Raw genomic sequence first — 26,806 nt, 5'->3', positions numbered from 1 at the left:
GAAGACCAGGAAACAGAGAGTGGGTGTCAATGGGCAATTTTCACAATGGAGAGAGGTGAAAAGTGGTGTGCCCCAAGAATTTGTCCTGGGAGTGGTGCTCTTCAACCTCTTCATAAATGACCTGGAGACAGGGTTGAGCAGTGAGGTGGCTAAGTTTGCAGATGACACCAAACTTTTCCGAGTGGTGAAGACCAGAAGTGATTGTGAGGAGCTCCAGAAGGATCTCTCCAAACTGGCAGAATGGGCACCAAAATGGCAGATGCATTTCAATGTAAGTAAGTGTAAAGTCATGCACATTGGGGCAAAAAATCAAAACTTCACATATCGGCTAATGGGTTCTGAGCTGTCTGTGACAGATCAGGAGAGAGATCATGGGGTGGTGGTGGACAGCTCGATGAAAGTGTCGACTCAATGTGCGGCAGCAGTAAAGGTCAATTCTATGCTTGGGATCATTAGAAAAGGTATTGAAAACAAAACTGCTAATATTATAACGCCATTGTACAAGTCTATGGCAAGGCCACACCTGGAGTATTGTGTCCAGTTCTGGTTGCCACATCTCAAAAAGGATATAGTGGAAATGGAAAAGGTGCAAAAGAGAGCGACTAAGATGACTGCTGGGCTGGGGCACCTTCCTTATGAAGAAAGGCTATGGCGTTTGGGCCTCTTCAGCCTAGAAAAGAGATGCCTGAGGGGGGACATGATTGAGACATACAAAATTATTTAGGGGATGGACAGAGTGGATAGGGAGATGCTCTTTACACTCTCACACAACACCAGAACCAGGGGACATCCACTAAAATTGAGTGTTGGGAGGTTTAGGACAGACAAAAGAAAATATTTCTTTACTCAGCGCGTGGTTGGTCTGTGGAACTCCTTGCCACAGGATGTGGTGACAGCATCTGGCCTGGAAGCCTTTAAAAGGGGATTGGCCAAGTTTCTGGAGGAAAAATCCATTATGGGTTCCAAGCCATGATGTGTATGTGCAGCCCCCTGATTCTAGAAATGGGCTTTGGCAGCTGCGGGGGAGGCACAGGGTCAGGGCTCTTGCAGTCTTGGGTGCTCCCTGGGCCGCTGCGAGAGGCAGGAAGCTGGCCTGGATGGGCCTGTGGCCTGATCCGCAGGGCTGTTTTTCTGCCTCCAACGGGGCTTCCTTCGGGACAGGCGGGCCTGGGCTCGGGCTCCGAGATAACGCGAAGCAGCGCGCAGCGGGTCCTCGCCGGCCTGGAGCGGGAGCCGCCCTCGAGAACCGGCGCCAGGCGAAGCTCGCGGCTGCCTTCGGACGCCGAGAGACTCCAGGTGCGGGCGCCATTCGGGGCCGGGGCGCGGGAGAGACGTCCTTCCGCAGCGGCGGGCCGTGCAGGCCTCCCTGCGGCTGGCGCGGCTGCCCCGCAGTCCCTCCGCGTGGCCGGCAGGAGGGAGAGACCGTTACTGCCAGCGGCGCGCCCTGCTCCCGCAGCCCCGGTTCAGCTGTGGGCAGGCGGCTGTTCGTCCAGCGCGGCGGCGCGTCCTCCCCCTCCCCTGGCCGGCTGCAGCGCCCCGCAGGCCCGACGGCACCCGGCGGGCGTCCCGCGGAGCCTCTTCGGGTGCCTGCCAGGCCCGCCGCCACAGCCCTCCGAGGCCGCTCTAGGCAGCCGCGCGGGACCGCCAGGGCCGCCCCTGGGCCCCGAGGACGAGGGGGCTCCGGCGGGGCCCCGCTCGGCGCGGGAGGCTCGGGAAGCGCCGCCCGCGTCCGCTTCTGCAGCAGGGCGCAGGAGGCGCCCGCCATCCCCTGCGTGGACCCGGCCCCCTCGCGGCATCTGGGCCGACCCTCTCCGGCTGCCGAGCACCGCAGCTTCACTGCAGCCTCGGATAAGGGCACAACTGTGCCTGCGCCTTGAGGCGCACCCCGCAGGCACTCGCTCCCTGGCAGCTCCAGCCCGCCACCCCCGACCGCTCCCTGCAGACTCGGCCCTTCAGAGGGCCTGCCGGGCAGCTTGCAGAACTACATCGCCACCACTCTTCAAAGGGCCCCCTGCTTGTGCAGCCCCTTCCAGGGTGCTGGAGCAGGAAGGGCGCCCAGAGCAGCCGGCTGCGCCGCTCACCGCGGCTGCCCAGCGCTGTTCGTGCTTCTGCTCTTCTTAGCACTCAGGCTCGGATCCGACCATCCAAACAGGCGGTGCTGCTGCAGCCTGGAGAGGAGGGGGTTGCACAGTCGCGAATGGCAGCAAACCCAGGAACAACAGTATCTGGTGCCTGCAGGCGGAGCACCTGGAAGGTCTAGTTTTAATTACGCATTCCAAAAACAAAACAAAAACGCTCTTTTTAAATCAATATCTTAGGTTGGCCAACAGCATGTCAGAGAGTTTGGTGACAGACAGCACAGAAGCAGCATGATGTGCAAATATGAGAAATAAGGTTATTCCCATGTATCAGACAACTCAGGTATTTGTTTTAAGCTCTTCCATTACTGTGTTGGTGGCGGAGGGATTGAAAAAGGAACAGGCATAGGGACTGTGGCACATGTAGTTCAGATTAAAGCCCAAGTTCAGGTTATAAAAGTACTGTATAACAACCACCATTACGTTCTCTTTCCTCACATTACCACCATTTCAGACAAAATTGGCACTATAGCAGCATTTTGGTTCTCAGCAGGCCTTGGGCATGGCAGACAAACACCAATCTCAGTGTCTCCAAAGTCCCTTTGCTAATCAGTCATCAGCAGTTCCAGTAGTCCATTAGCAATTAATCCACTCTCCTCCTCCTACTCACACCAAACTCTCCCTTCATCAGGTGCTTTTATGCCTGAGGGCCCTATTGCCTTCAAGTGGCTACAGCTGTGCAGCACACTACATGCTAATGTCTGTTTTGCCAGATCCCCAGTCCAAGCACTACCTTGCAGAATTATGCCTACTTTGAGCTGATTAGCTCCCCTTCTTTCCCCAAGAAGGACCCTAGTTCTGCTGGACCCCACCTCCAGGGTAGCTTACCTGTTCAACCTGCAGAGGTCCTCCTTCCTCCCCTCTTCTGCCAGCAGCTCCTCCCACCACTACAGCAGCACCTTGGTCCTCCACAGTTCTTAGGCATGGCAGCCAAACACCAATCTCAGTGTCCCCAGCAGTCTCTAAAGTCCATTGATTTGTCAGCCATTACTGCATCAGTCCTCCAAGCTTTACTGCTACCCACACCAAACTCTCCCTTCATCAGGTGCTTTTATGCCTGAGGGCCCTATTGCCTTCAAGTGGCTGCAGCTGTGCAGCACACTCCCTGCTGAATGCCCAGGCCTTCAACCTTCAAGGGGCCACTGCTGACCCCACATCCTACCTCCTCACCAGATCTTCTTTGACTCCAATACAGGATCGCATTGCTTCCTTCCCTCTGCCCCTGCCTCTTAAGAGGGCAGAGGCCAGGGCTGTGAGGTTGGGGCATTGTGATGTCCCAGATTGAATAACTCTGCTATACATTGTAGGTTTTTCATGAGGATTCTACAGTTTCCTTGACTGGTTTCTGCAACTCTCTGTGGAGCCATAGGTCACTGTTTGGGAACCACTGGTCTACAGAACAGAGTCTCTATTCTCTGGCTTTTGGAAGAGGCTGTATGTTTGATGAACATTTGTTCGATGCAGTCCACACATAGTTTTTCAAAAAATCATTTTTTCCCATCATGAGAATTAGACATTATCCTGTTTGTTGTGGTTGTTAAAGAGAACTTGGGGATCCCAGGAAGTAGGAGCTAAAGGTATGTGGACCTTGAATTACCAGTAAAACATTTAGCATTTTTTTTCTTGTTCATAGAGAGTTTTTTATTCATTTTTTTATGTTTACACTTACTGTTTAACAGTTCACCTGCAACATATTTACCCAGAAGTAACTCTCATTAGTAAGTATGCTAAGACTAGTAAATGGGATAGGAAGGACATGCTTTGCAGCAGCAAGCCCCAGGTTCAATCCCTGGCCTCTCAAATTGGTCTAGGAGAGATCCTGATCTGAAGCCCAGAAGAGTTGCTGGACCAGTGTAGAAAGTAGACAGATCAACCATAGGTCTGCCTCAGTATATGGTAGTTTCTTGTGTTCATAAGGATGCAGCCTGGCATCTCGATAAAAACCTGCTGTTTGTTATTGAGAATATACTTTTGTTTTAATATAGGAGTCCAGTCTTTTAGACCCCAGTGATGTTGGTGAAAAGCAAGCACAAGAACCTGTGGCTGAGATAAAGGCAGCAGGGAAATGGAGGGAGATCTTTGCTTGTCCACCGCATGGCATTGTGGCCAGAACAGTAACAAATGGTATGTAAGTGGAAGAGAAAGGCAGAGATGTGAAGAGAAAAATGAAAAAAAAAAAAACCTCCCTGTCATCTCCTATGGACTAAATGCCTTTTTATAAACATTTTTCATCTGTTTTTAAAGTCCAGGTTTGGTAAGTTAAAACAATAAACATGTCTATAATTATCACCATTACCTCTTAAGATATATTTAATGCCTGCTTATCCTTATGCTGTGAAATTCTTGCTCAGTTCTATTTTTAAAAAGCTTTGAATCACTTTGGGTGATCCTCAGGATCAGTTCAAATAGTTAGGCCCTGATATGGCACCCCCCCCCCCCACATACAGCTGTGGTCCTTGACTTTTGGTTTGTTTGTGTTTAGAACTGTGTCCCATGTGGAAAGTGTACATGTTAGAGAAGGGGAAGTGCCCTAGCTCTGAAATGTCACCTCTGACTCTGCCCCACAATATGTATAGCTGCTATGTGCAAGGAAAGCGCCCTGCAGGTAGACCACAGCTGTGATACAAGGACATCTGCAAGAGGGATCTGAAGGCCTTAGGAGTGGACCTCAACAAGTGGGAAACCCTGGCCTCTGAGTGGCCCGCTTGGAGGCAGGCTGTGCAGCATGGCCTTTCCCAGTTTGAAGAGACACTTGGCCAACAGTCTGAGGCTAAGAGGCAAAGAAGGAAGGCCCATAGCCAGGGAGACAGACCAGGGACAGACTGCACTTGCTCCCGTTGTGGAAGGGACTGTCACTCCCGAATTGGCCTTTTCAGCCACACTAGACGCTGTTCCAGAACCACCTTTCAGAGCGCGATACCATAGTCTTTCGAGACTGAAGGTTGCAAACATATTTGCTTTGGAAGCAAAACTCCTAATCTTGACAAGCGGTATATAAATATTCTTAATAAAAATTTAACAAGCAGGATGATGCACAGAAGACCTGATGCTTAAACTTCTCTCATCCCCCTTCAGATTCAGCAGGGCAACTGCACAAGCCATCCCTCTATCTGCGGCCTGCATTCCACAGCATGGCTACACATCAGGCAATTTACAAACAACTTACTGCAGTGGTTCTTACACATTTAGCATTGGGACTCACTTTTTAGAATGAGAATCTGTCAGGACCCACTGGAAGTGATGTCATGACCGGAAGTGGCATCATCAAGCAGGACAATTTTTAACAATCCTAGACTGCAATCCTACCCGCACTTACCCAGGCGTAAGTCCCATTGACTATCATTGTTAAAAGAATATACATAGTAGATTGTTCAAAGTACAGGTCTGTAACATTTCCCCAAATGCAGCCATGTACCATGGTAGCATCAAGTCTAATATATTAAAAATAGAATATTGAAATGAATGGGGACCCACCTGAAATGGGCTCGTGACCCATCCAGTGGGTCCCGACCCACAGTTTGAGAAAAATGGACTTACTGGATAGTGTGTAGGAGATGAGGGCAAGCTGTAGGATTGGGCTTTTATTTTTTGAAGCAGAAAGAATGGATATAAATTTCTAAAATATTTATTTAGTGTTAATAAGATTTGGTGAGAGCTGTAGATGAAGTAAAAAATAGGATACAAGGCTGTGATCCTGTGTACCACAGGGAGTCAGTCCTACTTAACTTACTGGAACTTATTTCTGAGTAGCCATGTGTGCTGTTAGAAAATTAAAAATTGCCTTGAAAAGAATTGCCGTTAGAGGCACCATTGTACTTACTTCTAGTGCACAGTTTAGGTCACCCTGCTTGATCCAAAATCTTTTATAAAGGTATGAACAAATCATAAGTAAGTATTCTGAAGACCATTCCCTCTCTCCGTTTTTCCCAGTAGCGGCAGCAGTGCTGGTTTGGGCTGTCTTCTGGTCTGTTACAGGCAAGGAGTCCCTTCCTCGCGGAAACCTTTTTGGACTTTTGTTCCTCTTCTTTTCTTCTGTAATTGGTGGTAAAGTGATAGTGCTCGTTAAAATACCTGGTCTGCCTCCCCTGCCTCCCCTTCTTGGTAAGTATCAAATTAGCAGATAATTAAAATCTTAGGCTTGATTGTTGAGATAATAGTGGTCAGATTATAACAGTGAGATTCCTCTTATATAGATCTACTCTGTGGTTCCCAATCTGTGGGTCGTGATCTGATTTTTGGTGGGTTGCCAAAGAGTGATGGAAAGATCAGATAACTAAAGCTCATTGCTAACCAATTTTCCAGCACTGACCTAGCTGCAATGCAGCCCCAAGGTAAGGTAACAAACATGTCGTTACCTTGAGGAGGCCCCCTTGACTGACTCCCCACTACAGAATGCAGTGCACGCCACATTGGCACAGCTATGTCAATGCTGGAAAGTTGGTTAGGATTGTGCCCTAATTGCCTCAAGCCCTGAGGCTATTCAAAGATCAGATACTGTAGTTGCTAATTATTTTGCCAAAGAGTTCAACATGTGCAAATATAGGGAGATAAATGTTTGAGGCTCTTTTTTCTGGCTATTATTACTTATAATAATTAATAATTAATATTTATTATTATAATAAAATATTATTTCATTCTACATCTTTTTTTTTTTTTAGTGTGGTAAACCTAGATGGATCCCAGAAGAGCAGTGATTTTCAAGCTTTTACATCTCACAGCACTGACAAGGCACTAAAATTGTCAAGGCACACATACAGGTTTTTGACAATTGACAAGGCACACCATGCTGCCAGTGCTCAAATCCCCCATTTGCCTTACTGATAAATGACCTTCCCCCAAATTCCTGTGGCACACCTGTGGACAATTCGCAGCACACCAGTGTGCCATGGCACAGTGGTTGAAAATGACTGCTATAGAGTGTTGTTTAAAAAAGTGCTAAAGTCCTGGTGCTAAAAATTTTTGGAACCACTGATCTACATTATTTGAATAAGTTACTATTGGGAATCATTCTCATGTGCTGTGGGCTTCAGAAACATTTCAGAGGTTTCAAATGTTCATAGCACATAAGAATTTATTTGCTTGACCAGGCATGGCTAAGGTTATTGGGCTGCCCCCCCCCCAACCTCACACCCCTTACCTGGCTCCTTCCTTCCTTAATCAAGCCCATGCAGAGAAAAGAGAGATCTTGCCCCTTCTTCCACCATACTCTTCAACAGAAGCAGAAAATGGGAAGCATACTGGGAAATAGTTCCTCTCTTGAATTTCTGTCATGTATCAGTTAAAAAGGTATAGACTTCCTACCAGACAAAAAAAGTGGTAGCTGTCCCTTTGACTGTGGCAGAATGTTTTGTGACACTGTTGAGGTACTTGAGCATTTTGAGCAGACATATTGCATCAAGGTGAGCGGGACTGCTATTCTGGGTGCTAAGACTTGAGCACTGATTCTTGCATGGCTTGCTGCTCTTGCTTGCTTGCCTTCTCTTGGTTAACCTTGAGTTCTCTAGTAGAGGAAGAGGGGGGAGGATAATAAGAGGCAGGAGAGAACTTTTCAGATACTATTGCCACCTGTGATGTAAACAATCAATAAGATGCCTTTCTGTTCCATTTAGGAATGTTGCTTGCTGGATTCCTCATCAGAAACATCCCATTAATCAGTGACATTGTCCAGATCAACTTGAAATGGGGAGCATCTCTGAGAAATATGGCCCTCTCCATTATCTTGGCACTTGCTGGGCTTGGCCTTGACCCAAAGGTGCAGTATCAAGTGGTTCTTAAGAAATGCAAAACCCTGTGCAACAGCAAAGAGGAGATCATTCCACTTTAGTGGACAGTCCCAACTTGGCCAGGACCCTGCTTACCCATTATGCATATGAGATGTTCCTCTTTATTAAATCTGCCTACACATCCTACAGGCAGCATCTGCACACTTGCGGGCACAGATGAGTTTTTAAGCACATCAGGGTTATTCACACATTATGCTGTGCCTAGGTGTACATTTCCATGTGAATGACTTATCTCATTTTTACAGATCAACAATCTGGGTACAGTATACACAGATTGTGAGCCCAATCCTGAGCTTCAAGCACCAGCTTACCGCTGGTGTGCACTGTTGCAAATGTGCGCACTGTCACTCTATCACTGGGTGAGCACCCATGCTAGCCCAGCACTGGCCGGCGCTGGGCTAGCACTGGGCGAGTGCCTGGCCTCCTCTGCTCAGTGATCGCATGGACCGCTGAGCAGCAGAGAGGAAAGCGGGGGGAGGAGGCATTCCAGGGAGGGGGGAGGCGGGCAGAGGGTGGGGAGGGGGCGAGGAGAAGGCAAATTGGGGAGGCGGGGGGAGGTGTGCTGGGGGAGGGAGCATGGAGGGAGGGAGGCGGAACCGGTGGAGCAACGCTATCAGATCCTGAGCCTTCACGTTAGTCTCATCGCCTGACATGAAGGCTTTCGCCTCACTGCAGGGCTACTCCCTTTACCTTGGGGAAGGGGACGAAAGTCTCCTTCTCCTGAGGTGCTGCCCGTGGCTGCCGTGGGCACGCAGGATGTGGTGGCAGCCATTTTCGGTGCTGCCACAGCCATGTGCCCCAAGAGCTCAGGATTGGACTCTGCATTGACTAAAACATACAAATAACTACATCCCAGTACAATATAACAATGATTATACTGGGTAGGCAGATGTATTGAGGTACGGCTGAACATGTGAACGGCCTAATTGAGAAGCACGACGAAGCTTTTCAACTCAGCGTAGAAGTAAATGAAACCCCACAGAAACCTTCTTTACCCTAAAACAATTTTCAACCCTGTTACTCTCTAGAAAATATGTTGGTCTTAATTCTCCATCCCACCTCTGACTAGGCCTTGAGAATATTTGCCAAATTCTAGAGAAAGGGGGGAATCTATGCAGAGGCTGGATCCAGGTGCTATTCTTCTACATTTGTGCAGTTCTAATTAAGGTGAAGAAGAGCAGAACGCTTCAAAAGTAGCTGGGGTACTGAAAAAGTGCCTTTTCCTTACCTTACTACATTAGATGGCCATGAAGCACCCTTATCTGTTTCACCATTGTACAGTTTTCTCCCTGGGGTAAACTCTGACAAAGCTGCTTTGCAAGTTTCCAGCATGACCATTTTGAAATTGAGAAGACATGGTTATGGAGGATGTATATCTGCTAGCACCAGTGACATCACCAACACAAACACAGAGCCCAGTCTCCAAAACAATTTTGGTACTGGGTTTTGTTTTTTAAACTGAAAAGTCTTCCTTCTGCCTGGCATGAAAAAAGTTATGCTACTGAATTGTCCCTGTGTTTATCTTTCAGGCTCTGAATAAGTTAAAAGCAGTCTGTTTCAGGCTAAGCTTGGGACCCTGCATCGTTGAAGCGTGTTCAGCAGCTGTCATTTCTCATTTTCTGATGCACCTGCCATGGGAATGGGGGTTTATGTTAGGGTAAGAGGCAACACTGCTTCCTCCTGCTTACAAACTGTGTTTCTTCTGGCATTGCTGCTTACTTTCCAGTCTCAATAGGCAAAATACAAAGCTCTGAACATCCAGTGGAGGATACCAACTAACTTGCGCTCATGCAACCAGAATCATATTTTTGTTGGGTGTTTGTGCATCCTCCAATCAGTGTTAATAAAAACGCTCAGAAAGTTGCGCAGAAAGTTATTGAGCAAATAGCAGTGCTGAGAACAGAAATGTCAGGAAGATGCTCTTTGTACAATTTGGGGAGTGTGATTGTGAGTCAGGAGGGTTGGAGGGGAAGAAATGTCTTGGGAATATGATTACAAAAGGCTGATATGGCACCCTTTCAGATTTGTCCTAGGTGCAGTCTCTCCTGCCATTGTTGTACTTTCAATGCTGGTGTTACAAGAGAGAGGATATGGTGTGGATAAAGGCATTCCAACTTTGCTCATAGCTGCTAGCAGTTGTGATGATATCGTGGCCATCACAGGTTTCAATACTTTCTTAGGCATGGCCTTCTCCACAGGTACTGTCACTATGAACATAAGGACCTAAGAACAGCCCCACTGGATCAGGTCATAGGCCCATCTAGTCCAGCTTCCTGTATCTCACAGCGGCCCACCAAATGCTCCAGAGAGCACACCAGATAACAAGAGACCTGCATCCTGGTGCCCTCCCTTGCATTGGCATTCTGACATAGCCCATTTCTAAAATCAGGAGGTTGCACATAAACATCATGGCTTGTAACCCATAATGGATTTTTCCTCCAGAAACTTGTCCAATCCCCTTTTAAAGGCATCCAGGCCAGATGCCGTCATCACATCCTGCGGCAAGGAGTTCCGCAGACCGACCACACACTGAGTAAATATTTTCTTTTGTCTATCCTAACCCTCCCAACACTCAATTTTAGTGGATGTCCCCTGGTTCTGCTGTTATGTGAGGGTGTAAAGAGCATCTCTCTATCCACTTTATCCTTCCCATGCATAATTTTGCATGTCTCAATCATGTCCCCCCTCAGGCGTCTCTTTTCTAGGCTGAAGAGGCCCAAACGCCGTAGCATTTCCTCATAAGGAAGGTGCCCCAGCCCAGTAATCATCTTAATCGCTCTCTTTTGCACCTTTTCCATTTCCACTATGTCCTTTTTGAGATGTGGCGACCAGAACTGGACACAATACTCCAGGTGTGGCCTTACCATTGATTTGTGCAACAGCGTTATAATATTAGCCATTTTGTTCTCAATACCTTTTCTAATGATCCCAAGCATAGAATTAGCCTTCTTTACTTCCACCGCACATTGGGTTGATACTTTCATCGACCTGTCCACCACCACCCCAAGATGTCTCTCCTGATCTGTCACAGACAGCTCAGAACCCATTAGCCTATATGTGCCATATATGTGTGCTATATATTTCTGTGCCACAGAAAGCAGCATGTACAAGAAGGAGAGGATGTTATAGCAAGCATGGGCAGGATTTACAGCCCATTCCTAACCAACTTCCAGCTCTGATGCATCCACAATGCAGCCCCGAGGTAAGGAACATTCCCTTACCTTGAGGAGGTGTCTGTGACTGTGTGCCTCCCCCGCCCCCCCAGAATGCAGTGTGCACCCTGTTGGCATGACTGCATCGGTGCTGGAAAGTTGGTTCCGATTAGGCTGTTACAGACAGGGGGTGATACAGTGCTGTTCCAACAGCATATGGGAAGCAATCAAGCTGCCTCGCAAATTGTTCATTGTGATTAACACAGTGAAAGAATATATGCTGTCAAATGCCAGCCTAGCATGCAAGCCATAGTACACATGATGACAAAGGCTGGTGATTGATGTCTTTTACTTTCATTAAAAGCTGCTGGGGAGAAGGTGCAATTTGGATTTGGGCTATGATACAGGGACACACACATCTTAACTCCTTTCCCCACACAATTTTCCCCAGTTTTCCTCCAAAGCTGCTATTGGCCATGGAGGAGAAACATATAAGTATGATACAGGCAGCCTGAATGCAATTTAGGTGAAGGAAAGAGCACAGAAAGAGAGAGTGAAACAATTTCAAGATCTATATATTTCTTCTCAATCTAGTAGTTATCAAAAACTCAGAAAGACCCACCATATCCCTGCCCAGTTTCTTTGTATCTTGAAAATATATTTCAGGGGTAAATCTGTGGTATCAACTTAATAGTAAAGATCTCCTTCTCTATGTGATGCTGAATACATCTCCAGCACTTAGCCCATTCATAAGACTGAAGCGGTCGCCTGAGGCGATGGACTGGCAAGAGGCACCCACCTCCACCTACAGTGTTTATCTGCTTCCCACTCCCTGAACTCAACAAGGAAGAAAGTAATTGAGTAGGAGATTGATAGGCTATAGGGTCTCCAGCATTGCCTCTTCTGCTCCATTCTTTTCTGAATCTAAAGAACTGAAGCAGGAGCAGCTGCAACTGGTGCACAATCCAGCAACGTGAGGCTGTAGCATTAGGCATACCCCTTCAGGTGCAAGGAGATCTTTGGCCAGCCCTAAGAATCCCACATAACTGATACGTGGTGCTATGCGTTTATGGAGTGTACATCAGAAATGCAATCTCTGGATTGTAGAGTTTATGGCACAAACTACATATGGCATTTAAAGAATTCTTAATCTTTCTAAGATCATGGGCAGTCCAATCCCATGCCAGGGCAATACCAGCCGTTTGTGCGCTGCCCTGGCACCAGTTGTCGTACAAGTGCCGAAGGCACTTCACTGCTGCTGGGAAACATGTGGCACCAGCAGAGAGGCCAACAGGATGCTGAGGAAAAGTTCCAGCCAGCGAGTGTCCCCCAGTCATGGTAGTAAGGCTTTTCGGCAGGGGGAAATGCGGGGAGAGGGTGAAACTGGGTGGAGGGAGAGAGGACCAGATGGCAAAGTGGGCCTGGGAGGGGACTGGGGACAGTGGCGGAGGTCACTGCCGAATCCTATCCTCCCTCCCAGGCTGTGGAGCCCAACATGGGTCTTCTCTGTTCTGCACCAGCTGTGTAGGTAGCGCAGATCTATGTAGACCTATTGAGGCAGCTGGAACCAATGTTCCCTTACCCTATGGAGTACTCCGGCTGCTGCTCTGGCCCCACAGGATACAGTGGCAGCCATTTTGGCGCTACTATACCATGTGGCGCCTGGGCAGAATAGGATTGGGTCCTTAATTTCCAACAGATATATTGGTCCCACTTTCCTTTGTCATGGGAATCTGAAGGCTTTTTGGTGTCTAATCCTATGGATATTCTGTCACCTCATCTTTCATCTCAATATTTTGGATTCTTTCTGTAGTAGCAATCTGACTGTGCTTATAAAATTGAGATTGTATGAAAATTTGAATCGTGTTCCTCTGCTGTGTCAGAACAGGCTCTACCTTTCATGCTCTCCTCCGTGGTCTTATGGAAGTTGCAATGGGTACAGCAGCTGGTTGCCTTCTAGGAATTTTTATTTGGTATCTTCCCAGCAAGGATCAGGTAAGAGGGGAAAAAAAGGCTGTTGAAAAATGGAGTGGTAGAGAAGTGCTGCAATGGAAACTATGTCCTAGTTCAGTCTTCAGCCTTGGGACCCCAGTGGGGTTGAGAGGCCTCAGCTGTGGGGTTGTGACAATTTACAGGAATGAAAAAGGTTGAAGACCAATGGACTAGAGAACCACCAGGCAATGCGAGAGGCATCTGGTGTACCCCTTCAGGTCCTAGGAGACTGTGTCCCAGTCCTGCTCAGGTTCTTAGCAATTGTGCTGAAATAGCTTTCTCTACTGCCAGGTGTCATGGTAGCTTTTTCTGTTCTCTCTAATAAGAATATTCTTATTAACCGTGAACAGTTCTGGGAGGACATTATTGGGATGGAGGTGGACAGAGAGGGTCCTGGCAGGGGGGAAGGATTGACCGGGGGTCCCCAATCTCATGCTTTATTTGTAGGTTGAGGGCTGGGAAAAGGTTGAAGACCACTGTCCTAGTTAATCAGAACATGATGGTTGCTTCCATAATAAGCTTTCCTGTGTTCATTCACTTATTATGAAGCCTCCAATTTATATCATTGTTGGATCACTGCAGTTTAGGATTTTGTCTGTGTTGCCCTCCCATGTCCTGATTTATGATTTTTTTTTTCATTTGCAGTAAAGCACATGTGCAGCACCAGTCTGTCCTGCATGGCGAGGCAAAGTGCTATTGAGACTTTGCAGGATTCATGTGTTTAAGTTTCCTGTTTGTAGGTCCTGCCCATTTAATTGCCTCCTGTTGATAGTGGTTTGGGGGTTAGTGATGAGTTGTCCCTTGAATAGTCTTCTTAATTCTCCCAGTTTAATTTCTTCTCCTTCTCCTAGAAAAAATAATGTTTACAAATAATGCAATATTTGGTAAAACGTTAATGGGGGCTTCCCAGTTCACACCCTCCACTACAGTTGATCTGATGTGTCAGTATAATTATTTCCATCATGCATGTTGATGGATGTGGGAAAAATTGGTCTCTTGGGCCTTCAAACAGTTTAACATAAGCAACTGATTAAAAATGAATCGCTTTCTTAGTTTAATATTGAAATCCTAAAGATACTCCCTTGGAAGCAAATACCCCTGAAATTAGGAATTACTTCCAAGTCAATATTGTTAGGATTAAAGATAAACATGATTAGGTCTTAGCTTCAAGTTAGCAAGTGGTTAAAAGTCATTGCTCTTGTTGGTATAATTGGACAATTCAGAGTGCAATCCTTACATGTCGTTCTGCTGGTCTGGCCACTACTCCACCAATCCAAAGTGTCACAGATGTGTCATAAAGCACATTTGCAACTACTTAGGAATCGGCTGTGCTGGTGGGATGGTCTGCACGGCCGCCAGCTCCACACCCTGTCCCAGGGTTTCTGGTAGAGGTAAGTATGCTGCCAAGAGGTGCAGGGGCTGGGAGAGGGTGGTGGGAGTTTCAAAGGCTAGGAGGGGGCATTTCTGGGCAGGGGAGGGCAGGATGGGTGCAAGATCAGCAGAAGACTCCTCCACCATATCCTAACCCCCTTCCTGGGCCAGCCAGCGTTACACCAGGCTGCTTGGACTTCTGCCAGCTATATTGTATAGCTGGTGGAGATCTGAGAAGACCCATAGAGCTGACTGGGGTGTTACTTGGGGTAAGGGGAAAAATGTCCCCTTACCCCAAGGAGATCTGCAGCTGGCTTCCAACTAGATACAGCGCAAGCCATGTGTCCTGGCTGCACCAACACTAGTTAGGATTGGATTGTCTGTTGTAGATTTTACCATGAAATTGTAATTCCTTCACTTGGAAGTAGCGTTCTGGTGATAATACAGTGAATAATAAAAAAAAAAAAACCTCTAATACTCATTTCCATTTTCTTCTCTGATCTTAGGAATCACTTATATGGAAGAGAGCATTTTTTGTGATAGGCCTATCTATGTTAGCTATTTTGGGAAGCAAGAATTTTGGCTTCCCTGGATCTGGAGGGCTCTGCACAGTTGTCACCGCATTTCTGGCTGGGTTGGCTTGGTCAGAGGAGAAGGTGAGTGATCGGTTAGTATGCAGCAGAGGAGTCACTTTGAATCTGAAGTATTGAATTGTGTGAGTAGACTGGATACCAGCAGGATTGCTTTTCGGTAGCAGTGTCAGTATTAGCTTACACTGAGAACCAGTTATCCTGATCTAGGAAGGGAGATCTGTGCATGGAAGGGGGCTTCTGCATCTGCATGGTGATGTTCATTCAGGCTTCACTGAACTGGATGGATGCATCTTTTGCATTCAGATGGAGCTGCACATTCCCACTGAAACCCCTATTTCTGGTGTGTGACTAGAGTAAAGTGAGTTCTAGTGAACAGAGGTTAAAAGTCTACGCAAAATTTATGGAATTCAAATACATTTGAAAAGTACAATTGAAAAGTAGGCTATAAACATTTAAAAGGTGGAGATACATTAGCTGAAAGGTTTGCTTTTATAATAGTTTCAGTTCTTCCAGCCCATGTAGTTTAAATATAAAATGTTCTAAGTGGTGTGCCTTGATTAAGGTTCTCATAATACTCCTTCAGGCTTTCATATCTTTTGAAAGTAATGATGCCCCCTTTATAATAAAAAGGTAGAGTTCCACTTCTAGGGTTACACAAAGCAAGTTTTGCTTATATACTGCAAGTTCATACCTTGATTGGACCAGTAAGTGTTCAGTTGCTTATAATGGGGCTGTCAAAGAAGATCATCCAGAAATTTGGTTGGTTGGCAACCTTCAGTCTCGAAAGACTGTGGTATAAGCCTACAGCACCCGGTATTCCCAGGTGGTCTCCCATTCAAGTACTAACCAGGCCTGACCCTGAAATTTAGATTTGGAGATAAAAAGTATTTGGAGAAATAAAATTTACATGTGAAACTTTGTTACCAAAGTAGTTCTTGTGAAGCTCCATATTTTCATTCTTTTTCCTGCAGAGGGAGGTAGAAGAAATTGTTAAAATTGCCTGGCATGTTTTCCAACCCTTTCTTTTTGGTTTAATTGGAGCCGAAATATCTGTTGTCTCACTCGGACTTGAAACAGTTGGTAAGTCTATTGAGAAGAACTGTAGCACTGAGTGATAAGACTACCTTTCATAGGGCGCAATCCAGTCCTTGGCTTGTGCTGGGCAAGTCCCTTGCGCTGGCCCAGGAGGGTCGCAAACGTGCTGTAAGGCACATTTGCACCTCCTCTGAAAGAAGCTGGGCTGGCGCTCAGAGAAGCACTTGCCTGCAGAGGCTGACAAAAGCCTCCACTCTGGCTTCCTCCGCAAGGCTTGCATCAGCCCAGATGGGCAGATGGAAGCCTCTGAGGTAGGCAGGGGGCAGGGAGGAGGTGGGAGGGAGGCATTCTTGTGCAGGGGCAGCCCCGGGGCTGGTGGGGCTGGGATCCGGCAGTTATGCTAGATCCCAACCTCTGTTCCCGGGGAGAATGGAGCGGCTCCAAGCCATTCCGCTCTCCTCAAGAGGTGGCGCAAGTCCGAGGAGACCCATAGGGGCCAGCGGTCCTTACCTGGAGGTAAGGAGAAATGTTTTCCCTTACCTCTGGCTGAGCCGCTTATGGCCCCTATCCTGCGCTGGATAAAGCGCAAGCTTCTTGGCTTGCCTGTTCCAGCGCAGGATAGGATTGTACCCATAGAATCATAGCATACTAGACTTGGAAGGTACCTTGAAGTCCACCTAGTCCAGTCCCTGCTCAGTATATGCAGCTGCAGCATCCCTGATGGCCATCTAGCCTCTACTTGAAAATTTCCAGTGAGGCATAGATCACAGCTGCACGAGGCAAACTGTTCAGTGCTGGACTAGTTCTTATGAATTTCTTTCTCATTCCTCACCTATATCTGCTTCCTTGTAGCTTCAGTCCACTAGTTTTAGTCCTGCCTTATGGAGTCATAGAGAACAAGTCCTCTACTTCTCCTGTGTGACAGTCCTTCAGATACTTGCAGATGGCTATCATATCTCCTGTTATTTTCTTCTCCGGGCTAAACATACCAAAATCCTTTAACCATTTCTCATAGTCATATGAATGGTTTCCACACCACTCATAATCTTCATTGGTCTTCTCTAAACTTGCTCCAGCTTATCAATGTCTTTTTAAAAATGTGGTGCCTAAAACTGGAGACAGTATTCCAAGTCACGTCAGACTAATGCAGTATAGAGTGGAATTATTACTTCTCATGAGCTGGACTCTGTGTCTATGTTAATACAGCCCCGCACTATATTTTTTTAAACAGCTGCATCACACTGCTAACATGTTCAGCTTATAGTCCACTAAGAACCCAATCTTATCCAACTTTCTAGTGCCGATGCAACCACCATGCACCCCTGGGGGAAGTGAACAAACATTTCCTTACCTTGAGGAGGCCTACATTACTTCTTCTCCACCACAGGATGCTGCATCCACCCCATTGGCATGGCTGCATCAGTGCTAGAAAATTGGATAGGACTGGGCCCTAAGCCACCTAGATCTTGCTTTCATGTGCAGCTGCTAAGCCAGGTTTCCCTCATCCCATACTTGTGCCTCTGATTTTTGTGTTCCTACATGCAGGACTTTACATTTCTCTCATTTCTCTCTCTGAACTTCATCTTGTTGGTATGGGCCCACTGGTGGAGCCTGTCAATTTGGTCTACCAGGGGGTTAGCTATCCCACCTCTTCCAATTTTGTGTCACCTGCATATTTGATAAGTATCCCCTGTGTCCTCTCATCCAGGTCATTTATAAAACCCAACCAGATCATTTCTAAAACTATTGAACAGTACAGGTTCCAAAACAGAACCATTCTGCTTGAGATCTCTCTTCAGGGTGATGTAGAGCCATTTAATAGCACTTGCTAGGAAGAGTCATTCACCCCTTCCTAGGATATTATGGGAGACTCTGTCAAATGCTCTACTAAAATCTAGGTATGTTGTGTCCACAGCTGGGTCCCACTCTCTGTCAGACTAGTCACTCTATCAAAGAAGGAGATGAGATTTATCTGGAACAACTTTCCCTTGACAAACCCATGTTGGCTCCTAGAAATACTAGTAACCTTTTGCAATACTAATGAAGTTTCTCCTCCACATGAACAGTCTTGTAGTTGCAGAAACAAAGTTAGTTTTAAAGAAAGTAGGCTGTCACCCAGTGAAAGCTTTGGGGTTGATTTTGCTCATGATTAGTTCCTAACACTTATGCATGATTGATTCAGCAGAATACTGCAGTGTCAAAAGGTAGATGATGATGATGATATTTATATACCACCTTTCAACAAAGAAGTTCACAAAGCAGCTTACAGAGAAAATAAAATAACATACAGTGCAATCCTAAGTACGAGTAAAGCATGTTTGCACCTCCTCTAGAGTAAGCCACGCCAGTGCATGGAGGTGTGGTGGCAAACAGAGGCTGCATCCAGCCTAAATGGCGGCTTGTGTGGCGAGCCTTGTCGACTGAGCTTGGCCAATGCAAGGCTCTGGGGTGGGCGGGGAGGAGGCAGGAGGGAGGCATTCCAGGGCAGGGGAAGGCGGGCGGTGGGTGGAGACGGGATTTCCCCTTACCTTCGGCTGAGCCACTGTGGAGTCTTATCTTGTGCTGCATACAGCGCACACCTACTGGCTTACCTGTTCCAGCGCAAGATAGGATTGTGTCCATAATATCTAACTTAATAACTAACTATAACTCCGTATCAGTTGAGTCTGTCTTGACATGCAGTTCCTGGATATGGAGTGGTCCTCCAAAAGAAGCTTCAACAATGATTAGGGAGGGCTGAAGCCACTGCTTGGTAGCATGGCAACGTGCAGTGCAATTCTATCTTTTGCTGGAACAGGCAGGCTACGAGGTTTGCGCTGTATCCATCGCCAGTTTGGGGCCAGAAGTGGCTCAGCCAGAGGCAAGGGGAAGCTCTTCCTCTTACTGCTGAGTAAGTCACCCCAGCTCCAATAGGTCTCACCTCAGGAGGTGGCACAAGTCCAAGGAGAACAGGTGGCTTGAAGCCGCTCCTTGCTGCTCGGGGAACGGGATTGGGATCTGGCATAACAGCCGGGTCCCTGACCTGCCTCCTGCTCCCTGCCTGCCCATCCCCTGGAACACCCTCTGCTCCTCCCTCCCTCCCCCCACCCCGGAATGCCTCCCTCCCGCCTCCTCTCCGCCCTCCCCAGATCCCTTGCTTGGCTGATGCAACCTTCCCTGCCTGCATCAGCATGGAGGCTGGATGCAGCCTCTGTGGGCCGGTGCGTGTCCCTGCACCGGCCCAGCCAACTCCAGAGGAGGTGCAAACATGCTTTACAGCACATTTGCGATCCTCCTGGGCCAGCGCAAGGGACTTGAGCTGGCCTTAAGGATAGTTAGGATTGTACCCTTAGTTTTATTTTGTTTTAGTTTTGAATGGGCTGGGTGGAGCGCCTAACATTCCTTAGTCAGTGCATATGGATGCCTTCGCCTCTTCTCCTTGCAAAGAGGCTATTCAGTAGAGCAGTACTTGTCAACCTTTTCTGCCTCACGGCACACCGACAAGGCACCAAAATGGTCAAGGCACACCACCAGATTTTTGACCATTGCCAAGGCACACTATGCTGCCAGTGGGGGGCTCACATCCCTATTGGCCCTACTAATAAATGACCTTTCCCCAAATTCCTGTGGCACACCTATGGACCACTGTGCCACAGCACAGTGGTTGAAAATAGCTGTAGTAGAGGTTGCCTGTGAGAATAGCTTGAACAAATGGGTGAATGGATTTTATCCCAGGCACTTAAGGCCATTTCTTAGCTACTATAAACAGACATGGCCACCTTGACTTTTTATTTGAATGAAGAACGGTGGAATACTAAATGCAGTTCTGGTCCCATCAACCTAGACCTTACACGGGTGAGGGCCTACTGTGAAAAAGACATTCAGACATGGCTAATTGGTTTCTAGCTGCACTTGCCCAATCAGAATACTGTCTGCCAGTTCCTGTTGACTAAAAGCCCAATCCTGTGGGCTAGTACTGCTGGCGCTGGAGTCCAGCACTGCCACTAGGTGTTGTAAACATGCTGTAAGGCACATTTACGGCATTGCAGGAAAAGGGAGCATTGGTGCTGGCACAGCACCAGTAGGACACTACATGGTGGTGACACCACCAGCTGGCAGTGCAGCTATTCAGGGTAGCGGGAGGAGATCCAGGGTGGTGGAGGGTGGACTGGGGGCAGGGCAGGGGTGGGACCGACAGAGGCATCCTCTGCTAAATCCTTGTGTCAGGTTGTAAAGCCCATCACGGAGGTTCTTAAGTCTGCTTTGGCAGAATAGCCAGCACAGACCTGAGTAGCCCCATTACAGGGCTTGTACTCTTACTTGGGGAAAGGGGATGAATGTCCCCTTCCCCTGAGGAGACCTCTGGTGGCCTCCACAAAGCCACTGGATACAGCGGTCACCACTTTGGCGCCTCTGCACCTAGTGGCCATAGGATTGGGCTGTAAGACTGTTGTTGCCTGGCACAACATTGTTGCCTGCCTTCAGTTATTCTTCCTAATTAAGTTCAGGGCTTCAGGGGGATAATACGTTTTGCATCCCTTCAAGGAGGAAGGCGGATATAAATGCAGTAAATAAAATAAATACTTTTCTACTACAGGGCTTTGTCTGGGCACAGTGGGCTTATCTGTAACGGCACGAGTTACTGCCACATTCCTCTTGGTGACTGGCTCTGGCTTTAATTTCAAGGAGAAATTATTTATTTCACTGGCATGGATCCCCAAAGCAACTGTCCAGGTAGAATATGCCTTTATAGGTGAGAAGTAGCAAGGAGTTATCTGTACTGTTGTAGGTGGGATGAACACCACTTTGACCTTCCTATGTCTGAAGCATCTCTCTTCCCTCCCCTCCACCCCCTCCTCACTAAGCAACAGAAATGCAGACTGATGTTCCCTAACCCTGGATCAAGGGCCAGGATTATATCTTGGGTTCACAAGCTTCCTCTCCCATCTTCCTGCACAAATTTGCACTCACCTGCCATGTTTGAACCATGTTGAAGTCAATCATGCTGAAGATTGTCTCAGACCAAATTCCCTCGCATGTTTGTGAACTCTGGTTTCAAGTGCTGGTATTTAGATAGCACCATGCCATAATTAAAGCTATGATTAAAGCAAACTATGGAAGGTTGGGTGAGAGGAATTCTTGTAGGTGGGAGGAGAGGGGAGCACATGACTCATGATGATGGCCCATAAGGAGATTATGCCTGTACCATGATAGTTAGTGGAGCCTAGGAAGCCATTCTTATAAAAAATGAGTGAGAAAGCACATTGTTTTCTCATCAGAGGTATAGCTTCCCAGAAGCAGCAAGGAGGTAAAGGTATAAAAATCTTGCCCATGGCAAGAATAAAGACTATTCAATAATAGCAGATCCTGAATCATTGATATAAGGTATTTCCCTGATTTGCCCATCAAAAGGTACCAGTTATAGCCTCTGAATATGGAAACTGCTCTTGAAGATTGAAATCCATTGTGCAATGAAGCTTTGATGGCAAATGAGCCATCTTGCAAATTCATTTCATTTAAAAGCCCTCTCCTCATCTGGGCACTTCAAGTTATCCATTTTCTAAACAAAGTGTCTTTTCCTTCCCTGCAGGCTGCAATTGGTTCTGTTGCCTTAGACACCGCACGAGGTCATCAAGATAAGAAACTAGAACAGTATGGTATGGCTATCGTGACAGCTGCTTTCCTGGCGATCCTCATCACAGCTCCAATTGGAGCTCTAATGATAGGTCTCACTGGACCCAAACTTCTGCATAAGTCTGATGCAGACAGTGAAGAAATACTAGAAACAAAAATGGAAAGCATGGGAGAATTTTACTGAACAACCTGAAGACCCACCCAACTGGTATTCCCTGCTGTCCAAGAATCATAATGGCCCATACAGGCTTGTGGAAATGCAAAGACCTATGGAATGCATTGAGATCCTGCAAAAACAGGAGCCCAAATACTGATGGGAAAATATAAGAATATTAAACCAGCTTCCAAAACTTCTCTCTGGCATAGCCTTTTTGGAGGAAAGCAGTCACCAACAAAATAATTTGGTCACTAGTATATATCAGTAGTCTGATCTGGAGAAATGACTACCAGCAGGAGAAAAAGAAGCATTCACTATTGCTCCTGTAAGTATATATGGGAAGTAAAAAGAAGGTATTGAAACAGGAAGAAAGACCAATATCAGGAGGAAATAATTAAGAGTAAGATCATAGGTGCTGGAATAATACAAGATGCTTTCTGTAGACACTGACAGTATGTGCAGTCTTTGGAACAACCCAGCATGAGCCTGTTGGGGTAAAAAAATCCATCTTGCATCTTTAAAACAGAGAAAATAGCCCTCCAGAAACAAATGCTCTAATGATAGAATGGTAAAACATGGATTTCATTGACAAATCTTCTCAAAGGTTATTTTCTGGTTTTGTGTATCCGATATGCATTTGATTGCCCTGAACATTGCAAAGATTTGTGCTTAGCCACCTAGTTCCTATTTCCCTTCACATCTCATACAAACACAAGTGGGAAAAACCATTGGAAAAACCACTGCAGCAATATATCCTGCTTTTATGTTGACATATTTGAATGGCAAAAGCCTAATGAACTAAGTGGATCATAGTGAAAGATCTAGAGGTGATGTTTTTTTTTTTGGTTTCTTAGGATTGTAGGTGTAGAAATGAGGAAAAATTAGGATGGTGAAAATTAACGGGTGGATGCAGGACAATGATGTAGCTCAGATGTATGCTGGCAGTGGGAGCTTTTTTCAACATTCAGAGATGTTGGCAATCTTTTTCTCAGCATTATACAAAGCAAGTTCTGAAAGTTTCTTTTCAGAGCACAAGTAACTTCTAGGTGTCCACCATGACACCTTAAACCTAGAAGCAAGAACCACACTTAAGCCTTGGACTCTGTTTTTTCAATTGTAGGAATGCCACATTGTGCATGACAGCTTAGTTTCACACCTGTAACTTTTCAGAAAATTGTTTTCCATACTCTAAAGCTGAGCACTGCATGGTTAAAGGAAAAGTGACAACTGGGCATCGTGAAGAACCAAAAAGGTCTTTTCCTTGCTTTCTAAGCCCATGTTCTCTTGGCTATGAAATCTGCTGGCTAATGAGGCATGTGGCTATTTGCCTCAGAATCATTCTAAAATGTCACTATGAGAATGTTTCCCTTATCCCTGTCCTTTAATTTTGGTTTCTTAACAGCAAGATCTGCTATTATTGCTGCCATAGGCATGGTACAGATCTTTCTTGAGACACCAGCCGTTAAGGAAGGGAAATAATGCTGCAAGTGTGCACTTTGTCTTTACTTTCAGAAATATTTCACCAGCGGGAGCAAAAGGCTCAGCCATGCTTTATTTTCCTCCATTTTGGTCAGAATAGATGTCTTACTCTTTCTGCATATTCCTATCTGACTTCCATGGTCATTCTAAGACATTTAGACACCATTTTCAAGCATCAAGGCTAAATTCAATCTTCCTACAACTTCAGTCCTTGTGAGGTGTGCAATTGCTATTGTCTGCTGCATCCCACTGAGCTTCAGTTGTCAAGTCAAACAGAAAGCACCATGGTATTGTAGCAGGCTGTGTTAAATTCTTTCTTGAAATACCTTCCAAATAATAATTCTTTAAAAGGCAAAGTTGCACATCTTTGCACCAAACTTGTTTTTAAAATCTATGAACTTTGATTTCACCTTGGAGATCACCAAAACCAATTAACTCAATTGTATTTTTCCCTGGTTCTGTTCCTAGCAGTGGCGTCGCTAGGGGGGTGCGGGCCACCGGGTGACACGCACAGGGGGGAAACGTGCACTGGGGGGGGTGACACACTAAATTCACCATGGTTATGAGTAACCCCATCATATTATATACTGTTGGATGCGGAATTAGGCGCAGAATGCAATTCCAAAAACCAGAGTGAAATATTTCCTTTCTATCAAAAGTTTTGGCCAAAAAACCAGAGAACTAAAAATGCATGGATCCCTATGGAAAGTGAAAGTGAGCCATATCATGCGTTTACTTGTGAGGAGGCAAACGTACCTTTGCCCCCCCCCCAGTTGGCAACCTTCAGTCCCGAAAGACTATGGTATCGCGCTCTGAATGGTGTCCGTTGGAAAGGGCAGGCTGAAAGGAATCCAACAGCACTAGAATGGTCCCGATCCAATGAATGCAGCCCCCTAAAACACCTGAGAAGGAAGTCCCTCCTTCCAAGCAGATGAATGTATTGAGCCCTATGGAAAGCGAAACTAAGCCTCATGGTCACGTTTACTCACAAGTAAGCAAACGTGCCTTGGCTGGTGTGGAAGATCAGGTGAAGGACAGTGCAAGGCTACCAGAATGGTCCTGATCCTATGTACCTGAAGCTAAACAAGTGCTCCAGAAGGCAGCCTCTCCCCCCCCCCCACTAAAAAGGATCAAAACACAGGCTTCAGCAGATAAGGAGAACCTTTTTGAGACTTGCCAAGCCAGGTGGATCCTGACAGTGATCTGTTTAAACAGAAGTTCTTAAATTGAACTGGGCACTGGGTAGGGCTGAAAAACCTTACTGATTTTGGAGGGGGTGTTATTGCAGGCAGGCTACAGAGTAGATTCACTTGGTGGAACAGGGCTGGCTTCTGCTTATTTAATTATTTGTTCTACTTTAATTATTTATACTTATTTATTTTAATTTGCCTGATGTCACTTCCACCATGACATCACTTCTGGTGGGTCTTAGACAGATTGTCATTCTAAAAAATGGGTCCCAATGCTAAAAGTTTGAGAAATGCTGCAATAAGGTGTTTGTAAGTTGACACCCTGGGGGTGTGTGTGACACCACTAGTGACCAAAATCACAAAAATCACAATTTGGAAGAATAATACCATCAATCAATACGCAATTTCATGCAGAATGTGTTCTGTTTGTTCTATCAAAAGGTACAGCCAAAAAACCCAGTGGGGGTGGGGCGATGGTACATCACCACACCTACCACCTGGGGTGTTGCCCCGCCCACTGCATGGGGGGTGACGTGCTGGCATCCTGCACCGGGTGACGCGAACCCTAGTGATACCAATGGTTCCTAGTTTGTGACAAATTTGATATTGAAAATATAAACAGAAAAAAATAAATGAAAATTTCTTTATAAAAGATGTACATATATATATTATGTCCTATGGCATCACAGGCAAAGTTATTCTTTTGAAGTCAAGTAGCAAAGCTTCTTATAATCTGTGGAGCCAACACTACTTCCCACCTACATAAAACATGCAAGGTAGAGTATGTGTATGTATAAATTATACATACATAAATGTGCAGGACATACTGTTGTGCATGCAAAATGCCAGACATTGTGTGGGAACATTGCATATCTATTGCTTGGCAAAGAACTGAGCAGAAAAGGGACACTAAGAACATAAGAACAGCCCCGCTGGATCAGACCATAGGCCCATCTAGTCCAGCTTCTTGTATCTCACAGTGGCCCACCAAATGCCTCAGGGAAAGCACACAAGACAACAAGAGACCTGCATCCTGGTGCCCTCCCTTGCAGTAGGAGTAACATTAGTGACATTGGGGACAACTTACCTACAATGCATCTAAAAGCCATTTTGAAGCCAGCTACATTTATATAGGTTTATACAGCTTTAAGATGCTTTATATTCATTGTTGGTTGGCAACCTTCAGTCTATGGTATAAGCCTACAGCACCTGGTATTCCCAGGCATTCTCCCATCCAGTACTAACCAGGCCTGACCCTGCTTAGCTTCCAAGATCAGATGAGATCGGGAATGTGCAGGGCAACAGTTGCTGCAGTTGTTGCCCCTGGGGGCTGGGGAAAAGAATAGGCCCTCAGTTTGGCTGTACTTGTCGTAAGAGGCGACTAAACAGCCACTTGGTAGATGGGACTCGTTAGCCTGGGAAGGCAGCTCATCTGACAGAAGGAAAACTGATCCCAAACCTCCACTGCCTTGTGGCTACATCCAGTTATGGAAAAGGCTTCAGGAGGCAAAATCCGGAGCTTAAGTCCCTGAGGCAGTTCATGGCTGAACACAGTCACGTTCTGGCAAGTCCTGCGACGCTGCTGGAACCAACCGTACTGGCTTCTGCCTTTCCATTGGACCATTTCAGCGACGTGGAGAGGGGGGATTTGCTGCATGGGTAACAGTCTGTCCTCCATAGCTACTTTACCCAGGCTTCGCGCACTGGAGGGGACACTCTGTTCCAGAACCACTATTCAGAGTGTGATATCATAGTCTTCCGAGACTGAAGGATGCCAACAATATTCATTGTTATATTTTTGATGGAATAAGAAACACAGAGCAAGAAAGAAGTACCATTAGTTGTTCCAACCTACACCAAAAATGCTAAATGTAAGCTTTGCAATAACAGAATTGTTTGAAAGCGCAAGCGTTGAATGTTTGGGGAGAAAGAAGATGCTGCAGGTCACAGCATGGCCTACATCCAATTAGTCAGTACTGTATATAGTATTGTATTTTTCAGTCCCAAAATAGAGAAAGGCAGTTGGAGTTGATCCTTAACTAGTTCTAAAGGCCTTCTAGGACAAAGCTTTGAAGTAATACCTAATTGTACTGTAGCTGGCATAGCAGGAGAAACTTGACTAGTTTGCCAAGCAGAGGATTTTTCTTTAGAAACATCAGTGCAAACTAATCTGTGCATCATCACAGCTGTGCTCATCTGTGGGCAAAAGGTTTTTTTGCCTCACACCAAGAGCAAACTACAGTTGGTTAGAATTGCTTGCTGTTTTCTGGTTCAGACATCATGGCAAACTAGTTGAACAAACC

The 26,806-nt window shown here is 46.3% G+C and overlaps 1 protein-coding gene across 1 annotated transcript; it reads left to right on the top strand.

Moving 5' to 3' along the window:
- The first annotated feature begins 1,002 nt into the window (after window positions 1-1,002).
- LOC136655719 (sodium/hydrogen exchanger 9B2-like) lies at window positions 1,003-22,456 on the top strand. Its single transcript, XM_066632327.1, has 11 exons — window positions 1,003-1,296; window positions 4,124-4,262; window positions 6,069-6,239; window positions 7,748-7,890; window positions 9,451-9,578; window positions 9,944-10,119; window positions 12,962-13,068; window positions 14,943-15,092; window positions 16,001-16,109; window positions 20,641-20,777; window positions 21,634-22,456. Exons 1-11 carry the CDS (start codon window positions 1,003-1,005, stop codon window positions 21,859-21,861), a joined length of 1,782 nt encoding a protein of 593 aa, XP_066488424.1. The 3' UTR covers window positions 21,862-22,456.
- The last annotated feature ends 4,350 nt before the right edge of the window (window positions 22,457-26,806 follow it).

Source organism: Tiliqua scincoides, chromosome 6 (genome assembly GCF_035046505.1).
Source record: "Tiliqua scincoides isolate rTilSci1 chromosome 6, rTilSci1.hap2, whole genome shotgun sequence".
NCBI classification, from domain to species: Eukaryota; Metazoa; Chordata; class Lepidosauria; order Squamata; family Scincidae; genus Tiliqua; species Tiliqua scincoides.
Note: the sequence above shows the minus strand (reverse complement) of the source record. Positions and strands in the feature narration are given on the sequence as shown.

What these genes read in the sequence shown, in the direction of transcription:
- LOC136655719 (XM_066632327.1), top strand. Translation starts at nt 1,003, where the DNA reads ATGGGCTTTGGCAGCTGCGGGGGAGGCACAGGGTCAGGGCTCTTGCAG. An exon ending in AGGCATGGCCTTCTCCACAG is followed by an intron (nt 10,120 to 12,961) that starts GTACTGTCACTA and finishes GTGTCAGAACAG; the next exon opens with GCTCTACCTTTCATGCTCTC. An exon ending in ACTCGGACTTGAAACAGTTG is followed by an intron (nt 16,110 to 20,640) that starts GTAAGTCTATTG and finishes TTTCTACTACAG; the next exon opens with GGCTTTGTCTGGGCACAGTG.